Source organism: Mobula birostris, chromosome 15, assembly GCF_030028105.1.
Source record: "Mobula birostris isolate sMobBir1 chromosome 15, sMobBir1.hap1, whole genome shotgun sequence".
Lineage (NCBI taxonomy): Eukaryota > Metazoa > Chordata > Chondrichthyes > Myliobatiformes > Myliobatidae > Mobula > Mobula birostris.
Genome location: NC_092384.1, coordinates 34629212 through 34645283, shown reverse-complemented (window position 1 = coordinate 34645283; position 16072 = coordinate 34629212). Strand labels below are relative to the sequence as shown.

General features: G+C 37.9%; 1 protein-coding gene across 4 annotated transcripts in view; it reads right to left on the bottom strand.

Moving 5' to 3' along the window:
• The window catches only part of tox3 (TOX high mobility group box family member 3), a 109731-nt gene extending 94359 nt beyond the window's left edge, over window positions 1-15372 (bottom strand). For all 4 annotated transcript variants that reach the window (XM_072279577.1, XM_072279580.1, XM_072279579.1 and 1 more), the window contains exon 1: window positions 14689-15372. In XM_072279577.1, coding sequence (XP_072135678.1) covers window positions 14689-14790 — 102 coding nt within the window. In that variant the 5' untranslated portion in view covers window positions 14791-15372. The remainder of the gene's footprint in view (window positions 1-14688) is intronic.
• Window positions 15373-16072: the final 700 nt, after the last annotated feature.

Below are 16072 nucleotides of genomic sequence, written 5' to 3'. Positions count from 1 at the left end.
TGTAGACTGGCAACTGATGAAAATCAAGTATGTTGTTCTTTCTCCAACAAAGGTATCTACAATAACCATAAAATTAATGATACATAAACATACAATTCAAAAAGGATAACACATTAGATAAAACACAACCTTGCAGAGGGTCAAATAAATAAGCAAGTTTTAAAATGGAATAAGTATTATAGAAAAAATGTATAAAAACATGAGATATGAGAAAGTAAAGAAACAGCTTTTAATCATGACTGTAAATCTTATTATTGGTGTAACAGCTATGTTTGGAGATACTTATCATGTTAAGTGTGAGCAAAACATCACTATTTTAAATTAATTGTCAGAGATAACACAAGCGTTAAACTCATTACTAAATAAGTTCTCAAGTCACACGTGGGACCATGATATGATTCTCATCCAAAGTTTGAATACTTAGCAGGCAAGTGAAGATTTGTTCCCAGAAACACACAATTATCCCCTCAATGTCATGATCTAAATTAGATTCCCAAAGGTATCCACCCACAACTATAATTTATTGTTTTGAGTTTCCATTATGGATATGCTCACACTTCATTGAAATGGAATCAGTCATTACTCACAGTACTCAATGTGATCATCTCTAGATGCATCTTGAACGAGCACACCAACATCAGATTGGAAGCCCGGTTTATAACTTTTGTTTTTGCTTCCCATGCAAAAACTGCAATTTTCAATTTTATTAATTTGCCATCTCGCATTTATTCTGTAATTGCATCAAGCTCATTTATTTAACTTCCTGCAACATAAAATTCTTCTAATTTACTTCTCTTCAGCTGACGCAAATAATGCGTGGTGTATTCTGTAAATGTCCATGTAGCCTTGCCTGCAAGTTAAATGCATGCCAGCAGCTCAATCAACCAATTCCCGATATAGTGAATTTTCATCAGGTTGGACAATATTTTGTTAGGAAGTGCACACTTTACACCTGAACTTCAATGTTATTGTTTTTCCCCTCACGACTCCATAAGCAGTGAAGAGCAGCATTTGGAACTAAGCCTTTTAGTTTTTTCTTGAATAGATTTAACACAACTTTATAAAGCTTCAGGCAAGTCCAGTATCATTATTTCTGTCTCCAGTGTGAGTCCAATTCTTAATTTTCATCATACTCTAACCTACAGCCAAGAAAGTTTAAGACCATAAGACTTGAGCCATCAAAGCTGCTCTGCCGTTCGATCATGACTAATTTATTTTCCCTTTCAACCCCATTCTCCTGACTTCTCCCCATAATCTTTGATGCCTAACTAATCAAGAATCTATCACCCTCCACTTTAAGTAAATCCAATGACTTCATTGCCACAGATGGATGTGGAGGCGAATTCCACAGACTCACCACCCTCTGGCAAAAGTAGTTCCACATTTCTTTTCTAAAGGGACATCCTTCTATTCTGAGGCTGTACCCTCTAGTTCTACACTTACCCACTATAATAACCAGCGCCTCCACATCCACTCTAACAAGGTCTTTGAATATTTAATAGGTTTTAATAAAATTGTCCCTCATTCTTCTAAACTCCAGCAAGTACAGGCTCACAGCCATCAAATACTCCTCATAAGGTAACCCTATTATTCCCAGGACCATTCTTGTAAACTCCTGTGGACCATCTCCAGTGCTGGTATACCTTTTCTTAGATCGGGGCCCAAAATTGCTCACAATATGCCAGTGTGGTGTGACCAACACCTTATAAAGCCCAACGTTACACCCATGCCCCTTTCCTTTCCAGTCCTGATGAAGGTCTCAGCTTGAAATGTCAACTGTTTACTCCCCTCCATAGATACTGCCCGACTTGATGTGTCTGTTTTGTGCGCATTTATAGTGAAAGCCAACATGTCCTCATTAATGGAAGAGTGACCACTCTGAGCACGGAGTGAGCTGGGAGTGACAGTGCTGGTGGTACTCTGAATCAAAGCATCACTAAGAGAGAATACGAGAGATTCCACATAGAATATAGAACTCTAGGGCACAGCACAGGCACTCCAGACCACAATATTTTCCAACCTAATCTAAGATCAATCTAACCCTCCCTACTGTATAACCCTCTAACTTTTTCCATCCATGTGCCCTTTTAAATGTCCCTCACGTATTTGCCTCCACCATCACCACAGGCAGCATGTCCCATGCACCCATTAAGCCATATGACATAGGGGCAGAATTAAGTCATTCAACCCACTGAGTCCACTCCACCATTCCATCATGGCTGATTTCTTACCCCTCTCAATCCCATTCTCCTGCCTTCTCCCCGTAAACTTTGATGCACTGATTAATCAAGAACATGTCAACCCCTTCCTTAAATATACCCAAATGACTTGGCCTGCACAGCCAACTGTGGCAATGAATTTCACAGATTCACCACCCTCTGGCTAAAGAAATCTTTACTCATCTACATTTCAAATGGATGTCCCTCAATTCCGAGGCTGTGCCCTCTGGCACTGGATAAGGAGTCCAAAGCTGCTCACAATACTCCAAGTGTGGTCTGACCAATGTCTTAAAAGCCTCAGCACCACATCCTTGCTTTTGTATTCTAGTCCTCTCAAAATGAATGCTAACATTGTATTTGCCTTCCTCACCACCACTTCAACCTAAAAATTAACCTTTAAGGAATCCTGCTCGAGGACTCCCAAGTCCATTTGCACCTCTTTATTTTTGAATTTTCTCCCCACTTTAGTCCACACCTTTATTCCTTCTGCTAAAGTGTACTTCGCTACATTATATTCCATCAGCCATTTCTTTGCCCATTTCCCCAGTCTGTCTAAGCCCTTCTGCAGACACCCTGCTTCCTCAACACTACCTGCTCCTCCACCTATATCATCTGCAATCTGGTCCATAAAGCCATCAACTCCATCATGCAAGTCATTGACATACAGCACAGACCCCTGCAGAATACCACTAGTCACCAGCAGCCAACCAGAAAAGGCCCCCTTTATTCCCAGACTCTGCCTCCTGCCAGTCAGCCAAATTTCTATCCGTGCTAGTACTTCTCCTGTCATATCACAGGCTCTTATCATGTTAAGCAGCCTCATGTGCAGCACCTTGTCAAAGACCTTCTGAAAATCCAAAGAAACACCATCCACTGACTAGCTTTTATCTATCCTGCTTGTTATCTCCTTAAAGAATTCCAACAGATTTTTCCCCTTTAGAAAACCATGCTAACTTTGGCCTATTTTATCAAGTACCCTGAAATCTCATTCTTAATAATGGACTACAGAATCTTTCCAACCACTGAAGTCAAGCTAACTAGCCTATAATTTCCTTTCATCTGCCTCCCCTCCTTCCTAAAGAATAGTGACATTTGGAGTTTTTCCAATCCTCAGGAACCTTCATAACCCTCCAGAATTTAGTGATTTTAGCAAGATTGTTACACAATTTCTTCAGCTACCTCTTTTATAACCCTGGGGTGAGGTCCATCTGGTCCAGGTGATTTATCCACCTTCAGGCCTTTCAGCTTCACAAGCACACTTTCCTTAGTAAGAGCCATGACACTCACTTCTGCCCCGACACTCTCACACTTCTAGCATTCTGCTGGTGTCTTCCACAGTAAAGACTGATGGTCAAAATATTTAAGTTCTTCCGCTATTTCTTTGTTCCCCATTACGACTTCTCCAGTGTCATTTTCCAGTGATCCAATATCTACTCTCTTTTCTGCTATTCTTTACACATCTGAAAAATCTTGTTATATCTTCTTATATTATTGGCTGGCTTACCTTCATATTTCATCATTTCACTCCTGAGACTTTTTAGTTGCCTTCTAGTGTTTTAGAAAGGTTCCCAATCTTCTACTTTCTAATTGTTGGTATGTTATATGCCCTCTCTTGTTTTTATGCTGTTTTTGACTTCCCTTATCAGCCATAGTTGCCTCATCCTCCCTTTAAAATATTTCTTCATCTTTGTGATGTATCATTCCTGCATCTTTCAAATTTCCCCCATAAATACCAGCCATTGCTCTTCTCTCTCATGCCTCTATAATTCCCTTTATTCCACTGTAATACAGATACATCTGACTTTAGCTTCTCCCTCTCAAATTGCAGGATGAATTCTATCATATTATGATCACTGCTTCTTAAGGGTTCCTTTATCTTAATCAAATCTAAGACATAACATAACAACCAATCCAGAAATGTCTTTCCCCGAGTGGGTTTAACCACAAGCTGCTCCAAAACACACACACACACACACACACACACACACACACACACACACACACACACACAATAGAACCACCCATTCCCTCTGCCTGCCTACCTTGTGCTTTAGCTACAATGTGAATCCTTGGATATTAAGCTCCCAACTATGATCCACTTTCAGCCACAACTCCGAGATGCCCACAACATCATACATACCAATCTCTAACTGCGCCACAAGATCATCTAACTTATTCCGTATGCTAAGTGCATTCAAGTATAACATTTACAGTCTTGTATTTATCACCATTTTTGACTTCGCACTTCTGTTACATGTTATCTCATACCACTGACTGCAATTTGCCTTATCATCTGCCTATCCTTCCTCACTGCTTCACAACACACTACATCTAGCTGTACACGAACTACCCCATCCTCAGCCCTATCACTCCGGTTCCCATCCCCATTCAAGATTAGTTTAAACCCACCCCAACAGCTCTAGTAAACTTGCCTGCAAGGATATTGGTCCCCTTCAGGTTAAGGTGTATCAGGTCCCTTTTATACAGGTCATACCTTCCCCAGAGAAGATCCCAATGATCCAGAAATCTGAAACCCTGAACCCTGCACTCATTCATCTGCCAAATCATCCTATTCTTACCTTCACTGGTGCTTAGACCAGGGATTACTACCCCAGAGGTTCTGCTTTTCAGCATACTATCTAATTCCCTATATTCTCCCCTCAGGACGACCTCCTTTTTCCAACCTTCTGGTACCAATATGTACAATGACTTCCGACTGTTCACCCTCCCCCTTTAGAATGCCATGGACATCGTCCTTGACATCCTCAACCCTGGCACCTGGGAGGCAGCATACCATCCAAGTTTCTCTTTCACATCCACAGAATTTGCTTTCTATTCCTCCAAACATGGAATCCCCTAGCACTACTCCACTGCTCCTCTCCCCATTTCTCTCCTGAGCCACAGAGACAGACTCCACGCCAGAGATCTGATCGCTGCTGCTTCCACTGGTTGGTCATCTCCAACAAACAGTACACTTATTATTGAGGGGAATGACCGCAGGGTTAATCTGCACCGGCTGCTTATTCCCTCTCCCCCTCCTGACAATAACCCAGGTACCTGCTTTCTGCAGCATAGGTATGACTACCTCCCTACAGCTCCCATTTACCATTTCATTTTCCCATATGAGCCAAAGGTCATCCAGCTGTAGCTCCAGTTCCTTAATACGGTCTCCAAGGAGCTGAAGCTTGATGCACTTCATGCAGATGTAGTTATTTGGGAGACTGGAAGTCTCCCAGAGTTCCTGCACTTCACACCAAGAACATATCACTACCTCTGGACTGGTTCTCAGCACACCAGCTAAGTACTAACAGCAAGGAAAAACTTACTAGAAATTACTTACTTAGAACCTCTGTCCATGCTTGCTCAAGCCTGTTGAGCCAAAGCCAGACCACTCTATAACGCAGTTATTCAGAAGTTCATTACTTGCAAATCTGAAATCTCTGGATATTCCACATTTTTGAAAGAATTTACCCTCAAATTTGGATTTTTTAAAAAATATACACAATGAACAGAGTATCCATTTTTTGCCTGATTACAAATACAATTCTCTAAGTAGTTTGCTCTATTATTAAGCTGTTGTGAAATCATTCATATCATTTCTATTGACTATTTTAAAAAAATTGAAGCATTTGAATATATACTGTACACTGCAAGCAAACTATTTGCAGTGCTAACAGAGCAATATTTTATTTATATCACCTTCTGAGGTAACTTGTAAAGTATTAATCTATTTTAGTTATTTAAGTATTTCTCACAGGCAGAGGAATGTTATACAAATGCTGTACCTTTTTTCATCCACCTCTATTATAAACAGCACTACCTAAACAGTTCTCTTATTAAGCATCACTGCACAATTTTAAGTAATTTCGCTGATAGAAAACTAACAAGTTACATTAAAATATAATGCAAATTACAACAAGGTGTAGAATGCATTTAGAATAATAAACATATTATTTTGAAAATGTGATTCAGGATAATCTGCTTGGAAATGCCATTTAAGACTTCAACTGCTTTGCATTGTGGAGCAAAATTTTATGGAACAGTTTCAAATGTACCCCCTCAAACAGCACTGGTTGAATGTTAGAAGTTGTTGCTGCTTTTGGAACAAGTTGATCAAGCAATACGGGAGTTTCCTTTTAGCTACATTTGCTTGCAGGCTTCCAATTATACAATAATAGTCAGCCTGTCATTGCTTATGAGCATTCTGCATTGAGAGAAAAAAAATATAATTTCCACTGTCTTCAGGTTTTTTGCATTGCAACAATACAGAAGACTGGATTCAGGTTAATGAGAACTAAAATGGGAATGGAACTTAAATCCCACAAAGAGCAAGTGCATGGAAAGCAGATTTCTTAACCATTCCAAACACCAAATAAATAGTTAAACAAATCAACTTAATTAAAGCAAATTGAAACATGTCTGCTGACCCATTCTTTTCTTTTAAAAAACCTGCGTCATTAAATATAATGAAACATTTAAAATTATAACACAGTAACTATAGCAAAAAAAATCTTTGCTACATTTGGTCAGACAGCCAACAAACAAGCAAAGTGATAACTGAATATGTAGGCAGTTGAGGCTCAATCCTTTGTCAACAGTAACCTGAGAAGATAACAGATGCAATGATTTGTAAAAGATAATGGCCACCTCAATAGCTGGATACCGAGACATGGCACACTGAAAAGAGAACTGGGAATACAAACTAGGGCACTGTTACAAAACACTGCCTTTATGAAACATGATACCCAGGCCTGGCAGTACTGTAAATACAAATCATTTACTGTACCATATGTCCAGGGCTTTAAAAGTCAATGCCAGTTACCTAGGAGGATTTGAACCACTTTCAATCACAAAGAAACAAGCTGTGTTCCACTCTGTACTCTGGAAAGCAAAGCATTTATGCTCACTGTCACTATATACAACAGAAGTGTTTTCCAGTTAACTGACAACACAATACAGCAGCCAAAACCAATTCAATTGAACTTTAGAACTGTGCTCTTTACTATGTTTTATAATGAATAATGTACAACTGTAGTAGAATGCAGCCTTAACCTTCTGACAAGGCAAAAAGTCATCACAGAAGAATGTTTTAATACATTATTTTCCCATAAACTTTTACAACATAGAATATATAACCCATTCAATTCTTTGGATAGAACAGCAGTAATTTTCCAGTCCAATGTTCCATTTATATTGTGTCCCCCAAAGTGCCTGCCTTCAGTTTGAATCAATATGATAAGAGTTATCTACTAAATCTAAGATTGTATACTGGCAGATGCCCAAATGCAGTTTAAGTATCAGGGATTATTACATTAATAGCCAACATTAAAACCAAAAGCTACGAAATTTGCACCTGCCATTTATAGCAGCCATATTTGATATATATTAATTCTTCCAAAACAATCCCAAGATCAACAAGCTGAAACCTTAGTGGTAATTTTGACCTAATTCACCCAGTGGGAAATTGACAAAACCCACATTACATGCCATTTTGACACCAGGCTCAAATTACCCTCCACTGGAGTCAGTGAAGGGTAAAATTGGGTGGGCTGCCAAACTGTTGTTCAACCTGGTCCTGTTAGTTTCTTTCAATACAGATTAGGTTAAAATGACTTCTGCTTTCTCTGAATTACAAGTGAAAAACATGTATTATTTCATGATTGATTCCTGGGATGGTAGGACTTTCATATGAAGAAAGACTGGATGAACGGGGCTTGTACTCGTTGGAATTTAGAAGATTGAGGGGGGATCTGATTGAAACGTATAAAATCCTAAAGGGATTGGACAGGCTAGATGCAGGAAGATTGTTCCCGATGTTGGGGAAGTCCAGAACGAGGGGCCACAGTTTGAGGATAAAGGGGAAGCCTTTTAGGACCGAGATTAGGAAAAACTTCTTCACACAGAGAGTGGTGAATCTGTGGAATTCTCTGCCACAGGAAACAGTTGAGGCCAGTTCATTGGCTATATTTAAGGGGGAGTTAGATATGGCCCTTGTGGCTACGGGGATCAGGGGGTATAGAGGGAAGGCTGGGGCAGGGTTCTGAGTTGGATGATCAGCCATAATCATACTGAATGGCGGTGCAGGCTCGAAGGGCCGAATGGCCTACTCCTGCACCTATGTTCTATGTTTCTATTTCATTTGTGTAGTCATTTTACACAATTCAACAGTAATTCCTTGCGCCTTCAGATATGCAGCTGCTGCCCACATGGCACTTAGTAGTGACCAAAACAATCTGTATTTGCAACTCCAGGAGTTCGCCATCTTTTAACATCATCTTAAACCCTACTTACAACAACTTGCCATTTGCCTGTACTGACCCTTTTGCTCAGAGACTGCTCACATGTGGGGGAAAATCGGTATTGGCCTGGTTTGCAGGAAAAAGATGTACCAAGAATCAGACAGGGACTAGTATTAAGCCAATTAACCAAGATGATGGCACCTTGAAAGGTCTGGAGATGGATTAAGAAGAATCTATACTCTTCAGCAACACATTCAAAAACCTGAGGGCCAGATTTAAGTGTGGAAGCTCCTTAAGGAAGGAATTGAGTTTTTTTTTGTTTTATTCAAATAATCAAGGAAGTCAAATGACCCAATTTCGCTTTCAATGTACATGGATCAATTCTGACGTGGCATTACCTACAAGAATGTAGTTTGATATCTGGGAAGTGCGATGTATACAAATAGCAATTTTCCACTAATATGGACACCAGTGGCCAAAAGGTCACCCTCAGAACTGTGGATTTCTACCATTCTGTAATTTGGCAAGACCCTGCTGCACAACGGTTCCATCACCTCCAGTTAGTCTCTGAACTGAGATTAAAGTGACAATATCCAAGTCAATACTTCTGCTTTGTTTTCAAAGAGAGATCATCATGCCTTACAATTATTCAGATACACTTTCAATCATGTTTTCAACAAGATTTTGCACCCTCTACCCTTGTCTCATTGTGGGGTATTCATTTGACCATTAATGACTCCAGTAAAGACGTGTGGCAACATCCCAGTTCCTACCTCAAAAGGGAACATGCTTCTAGTGAGAGAGTTATTTATTAGTAGTATAATGCTTGTAGTCATAGCCTGTTGAAAACAAATTAGTTTTTATATAGCCATACTTAGCTGCTGAAAGCACTCATGATAAAAATTAAGCAAGTGTGCAATTATTGATCAATATGCTAAGACAGCTGGCAACACCAAATGAACTTTAGAATAAAGCAAATCCTAGTAATTGTCAAATACAGAAATTGGTTTGGCCACTAATACCCAAATTATGCACAGTATAATAAGCATTATCATTGACAGCCAGCATTGAGGCAGATTACACTGAGGTCAGGTACTTTTATTACTACTGTTCCATACAAGCTTGTAATTAAAATCATTTCAGTAGTCACAGTGGAGAAACTGATGCAGAAAAATACCATTTTAAACCACTTATGCATATGTGGCTTCAAATACAGTACCATGCTGTGACAAATCATTCTCTTGCAAACTGTTTTGTTACCAGGGTTACCAAAAGGTATGCCAAGGACCAAGACAAAGAAATTGAACAGTTATTGGCCCTTCCCCCTCCAAATTTAGGAAACATGCACATTATGAAGTAACTTTCCAAAAGCAGGTTCCCTTCTACTTTCTGGAAGTAAGTTCTATCTCCTCAGTCTGATAGTTATTTCAGAATTACATATTACAAACTTATGGATCTTGTCACTACAAGTAGCAGGACAATAACACCGCAACTGCTCTGCTCTCACAGCCACCAACGGCTTAGCAACACAAAGTGCAAGTGCCTTTGGAGCAAAGGAACTGAAAAACTCTTGTGTTTCAGGAAGGAATTGAGGCTTTCCATCCATAATAAGTAAACAATTTCTCTTGTTCCCTGCTGTGATCTTACATATACAACACATAATTTCAGGCATATACAAGTTGCAAGTCTCTCTCTAGCTCAGAATATTTAAGCAAAATTGATTGTTCAATCTATCCATACAATTTTACATCAATTGAATTGAACTGTAACATTATAAAAGAGACAAGGTAGGGAATCTTCAGATTCTTCCTATCTATAATTCCTTATTATATCCAACCTTTCCTGAGATTAAATTGGTTCTTTCCCAGCACAGCAAGGTCACAATGTATTTAACCCAAGTAAACAAACAAAAGCAGATGGGAGACACTTTTGGTTATTTAAAATCATAACTCAGTACATTGTCAATTTTATATATTAATGAAAAATGGCAATGATATTTACTGCATTTAAGAAAAACACAAACAAAACCCTTACTTCAAGAATCTTCACACGTTTTATAAAACACTTTGTTTTTTTGGTAAATATTTTTGTTTTTCCTCAACATTGACATTGCTAATCTTGAGTAACATTTTCTGAATTAATTTTCATAAGTTATTGATACAGCCTGTTTATGAATCATAGCAGTTAAATCAATACACACTAAAAAGATGGTAAGCACATCTATCACTTGTGTTTTGCCAGCACCGAACCTCAGACCCAGCTGAGTACTTTTCTCCTTGTTTAAATATGCACCACAGAAAGAGGCTGGAGAATGATGCTGATTACCACATGCTGGTTAAGTAGCAAACTGTGAAAATAAAACATATTAACATAGTCTATGATTGCACACACCCAGGCAAGATGGCATTATTTTCTGCATATAAAATCAGTATTATACTATATTAATGTAAAGTGGCTTTTCATTACAATTGTCCTTATTTACTACATTTTTCCCTCAATATCTTTGTAACATTTGTACAATAGATCATAACTTCTAAAGCCCTTCACAAATATAAACATATTCTTTGCAAACAACAGAATGCAATCTTCTATTGCTGCTGTGTATATATTTCCTGTCAATTTCCTCAGCCCTTGTATTAACCCCAGTTCAATTGCTCTAGTGTCATATTTAATGCATGCATTATTTAAATATTCCCTTCCTGCACGTACATTTCAAAGTTATTTAAAAACTAATCTCTCCCAAAACTAAATTTATTGAGCAAGATTTTCATTTACTGAGCCTTGGAATGTTAAAAAATTGATAACCATTTTTATTTATCACATTTTTTGATAAATTATTTATCAAAAAGAAACAGAACATGGTTTGCTACTGAAAAGGAAAATAAACTTTTAGCAAAATTTTATGAATGGAGGATGAACAGTAATGTTAAACCATGATCACTGTCACTGTTTATAATGTAGTGTTCTCTCTGATGTCAAATTAAGCTACACTGATTAAATCCGAGTTGTAATACGTGGTGAATGCCAAACTTCTTTTCCAGAGGTAGCTAATTCTGAGTTGGATCATTAGCTCAAAGCTGCAAAATAAATTCTGCATTTGTTCAGTAGATTTTTTATGAAATAATAAAACAAGAGTTGTCTCAAATGTTAATATGCAAATATGCATCATCTTATTTATATACTGCTTTGGATACCTTCAACAACAAAAAAAAAACAATAGGTCCTCAACTTATCCTTTATCATTTACTCCCTTGCAATGACTTCATTCACCAATTACAATTTCAAAGAAAACAGCAGTCCAGAAATTATTCCTCTCACTTGCTGTTTTTTGGAGGCGCAAATAGTTGAGATGCAGAACAAACTAATGAAGAGTTAGAATTTTATTGTCCACCAAGAATGTTAACCATATACTTTTATTCAATTCTCACTGCATCCACCTTTGATAAGTGTACTAATAATGGGCATAGCTTCCTCCCCACCAACACAGGGTTAGTCTAAACATTCTAATCTAACTTCCATCAACTATTCAGACATCCCATTACATCATAGCTGCTCTGCATATCAACAAAATCTACTACCTTTGCAGAGAACTACCTGGGAACAAATAGCCTGACTAAAGTTTTTGGTAGGTACTTTATAAAACTATCTTGAAGACATGCCCGTAAGGCTATGTTGAAATGGCCACAGAAAATATCAAAAAACAAAAACTTGTTTCTTTAGCTTAAGAATAAAAGCATTTAACTGCTGGGAAATACTATATTTGCATCAAACATACTCCAGCTCCTCCTCTTTTTCATAAATATGCATAGCAACATTTTGGATTACCTGTAATCTTAAATTTGGATCATTCCAATTCATCTAATAATCAAAAAAAACTTTGAACTTCAGACCAAAAATATCTAACTGTAGTACAAATGATGTATACTGCAACTGTGTTGAATACCTTTTGGACAAGCTCATATTGCTGCAGCAGGTTCCTCCTACTCCAATTATGGTACAAACTCTAAAATTCTGTAGCTGGAAGATTTTTATTTCATGCACCATTTTGACTTTACTGCATGCAGGATATTTTGAATATATTACTGTTGGTAAACAATGGTGACTGGACAACTGCACACAGTCAACAAAAACATTGGTTAGCCAGTCAATCTAAACTAATTACCTTTGTGCCATTAGATTGTACTTCAAGCACTTACAATATCGGGAAAAAAAAACAGATTTAAGATCATTAAATGCATAATGTTTCTGACTCATACCCAGAAAAAGTCTTTACAGTACTTAAGGTATGAGTGACAATGCTGCAGTTCTCCAATTTCTAGTAGGCATTACTCAAAGCAATAGAAGCCTATCAACCTCCGCCAAATGTCCAAATATATATCAGAATTCCATTTTCACTCATTTTCTAGATACAAATACAATAATTTTTGTACATTTTAGGGGGGAAACATTCTAATTGCAACCTTGTGTGAAATAACTGTCTTTTTTAAAAAAAATGACAAATTTTCCATCTTCAGAAACAAGATTTATTTTTACAAAAGCACCCTGATGTTTACACTAATACTGATGTTTTCAGGTATTATAAGAAAATTAATTTTTATCCATTGTGATGTCAATGATTGCAGGGTAGACTGTCACTGCTTAGATCAGATTCTGACACATTGAAGTTAATGATGATGATAACGATGATGATGATGATGATGATGCTCAGAGATGGAGTAATAACAGTGGGTGGAGCCTGTGGTTGAGTAATAAAGCATTTTCATTTTCTAACATTCACCATTGCACTGAGTTAATTCTAAACAGTTTAAGACAGTTTCTTTGTTACAAAATTACATTATCCTTTAAACAAACTAAAATAGTATTATTGTTCCAACTTTGCAGGTGATTTTCAATATTCAACATGCTTCAGCGTGGTACAACCTTTACTCATATAACTACTGCCGCACTTCCTCCAAAGTTTCAGCTCTTAAACATCAAATGCTTCAAAGTACAATATTCAGAAAGTTTTATGTACTATTAACACCTAATTCAACTCAAAAAGGTTCACAAATTCATGACTGAAATTAAACTAGGAACTGTTTCCAAACATTTAACACCTTTCCAGTGAAACATGGGAGAATAGAGCAAGCATTTACTCAGCAGGATGACAACTGTATGCTAAATAACACAATCAATTGGACTTGCTAGATGGTAGCATATCTACAGCAGGTCATCAAAACAGTCACAGGAGCACAGAAAGGCATTTTAGAATTACCAAACCCTCTCTTTAGAATCCACCATACTCTTTACTAAGCAGCAATGATGATACAGCTATCAACAAAGATCAGCAGTGCTAATAATGCTGAAAAGAGAACGTGATTATTACAACCTTGTATTTACCATGTGAGAGTTCAGAAATAGTACTTGGTTCTACAGCACAAAAGGATTACTTTCCTAATACACAGAACAAGAGAATCTGCCATGAAAATGATAACAGACGAAAATGAAGGGGGGGGGGAATAAACTTTCTCACATTAATTAAGCAATAATTAGATGCAATGTCCCATAAGCCTGCAGCAACAATTGCCAGAGCAATGTGTTACTCAGAGACAGTAAAAGCATCCAGTAAACAAGTAATAAAGTCAATGCAGTGCATGTATCAAAAGGAGAGCACATTACCAACACAATAAAATACTGCATTTCATAAGACATAAATTAATTCCAAATGATCTCCAAAAAGGGCTGTAAACTTTTACGTGACAGAATATTTTTACACTACTTGAATCTGTAAATTTCTCTGGTATTCAAGTTTATAACTTCAAACAAATAATCCACTTTTAAAAAACACTACTTTTGAAGTGTATATCCACAGGCAGCAGAATAAAATATTGAAAATGATGCTTCAGTTAACTGCCTGATTTTCAGGAGTGCAAATATGGCCTTTTCTTCAGAAGATGGTTAACAATAAGTTTCTGGCTCATGATAGTGCTGCCAAACTCATCAATGTTTCTATTGATTTTGGAAATCTAAAATGACAGATAATGATTATGCACTTGGAGTTACTTTCTAATGACTTTAAGTGTACACAATACATTTGAAATCATAGAAACAAAATGGTAGAGTCATAAAATCAATAAAACAGTGACAATGTATATGCAGGATACAATTTAATGCTAAGTTATTCAATCATCTTGCTTCTTACAAACTATCACGTAAAGCATGAAACAATGAAGATAAAGAAATCTTTTCACCTTGTTGTAGTTGTAGTAGCCCAAGCATTGGGAAAGGTCCAGGTTGGAAGGATCTCCAGGAATAGTGTTGCCAGCAGCAGCTGGATAAAAACGTACATCCATTTTTAAAAAATATAACAACCCTCAATAATGAACCACTTTGATTATTGTGGGGGTTTCTGACATCCACTTAAGTGTTAACTCAATTGAGGGTAAATAATGCACAGATGTAACCCTGGGGATTGTGTACAAAGTGGTTTAAATCTCTTGTTTAGAAAAGATACATGTATTTCCTGTGTTCCTTGGGTCTGTGTTTAACTGCCCAGTGCTGAGCCTCAGTATTTGCCCATGCATTCAACAGCAGCTGCTGTACACAAAGAAGCCACGCGACCAGCACTGATAAGCTGATGCTTTCCAGCTTCACTACTGCAGACTCTGATCTGGGCTGCTGATAAACACTGGAACAGCAACTGAGTCCCTTATAATAAACGGAGGCGGTTCCAAAGCCTTTTTTTTTGCTCCTTTCCTGTTAACTCTTAAAACAGTACCTTTAGCCGTCCATATCTACTCACGCACGCACAGCCAGCTGGGCTGGCAAGATTAAAAAGCTGTCCTTGAAGAATTTAAAGCCAGGGGTTGCTAACAGGAGTGCAAGTCTTCCACCCAACGGTCACAGCTTGTAGTCTAAAGCGCTGAAGAGCTATGAAGCCGCTACTGGCAGCGCTCCCTGAGAATAATGAATAAGTAAAGCCCCTGGAAGGCAGTAAAGAAAGCTTCATAATGAGCCACTCCCAGTAATGCTCACCACTCCCACCAAGAGCAGCTGCCACTATACACACACACAAACCAAAGATTACATTGTATCTCAGCCTTAATAAACCAGTTTACTTCTGGCCAGTTTCAGTCTCCTTGTTCAAGTCCCTTTTCCTGGTTCAGACCCATTGGAGCTGCATTTCGTAAGTCTTATTTTCTTAAACAAAGTAATCAAGCGATAGTACACGAGCAGAGAGGCGCAGAGATGTAAACACAATACAAAACACATGTTATAAATATCATCCACCGCACCTTTATCAGGGGATCAATGCGAACCCTGCTCGCAAATTTACAGAATAAACAACTCTTGTCGATCTCTAACACTTTACCATTAGGGCTTATGCCCGATCACTCTCGTACCCCTCTGAGTGACTATGTGCAGGCAAACTGCGAAAACCCAGTGAAAACAATCAATTAAAATCAGTTCATTAATAAATTAACCTACATTGAGTGTGAACCAAATTACAGGCAACCCATCCACGCATACGGCAGGTTCCTATTTTTAAAACTTTATTTAATGATCTCAGTTAATAAGAAGACAATTGCTGCACTCCAAGCAAATGCATGGTGTCAGATTCAATATTAATGCAAC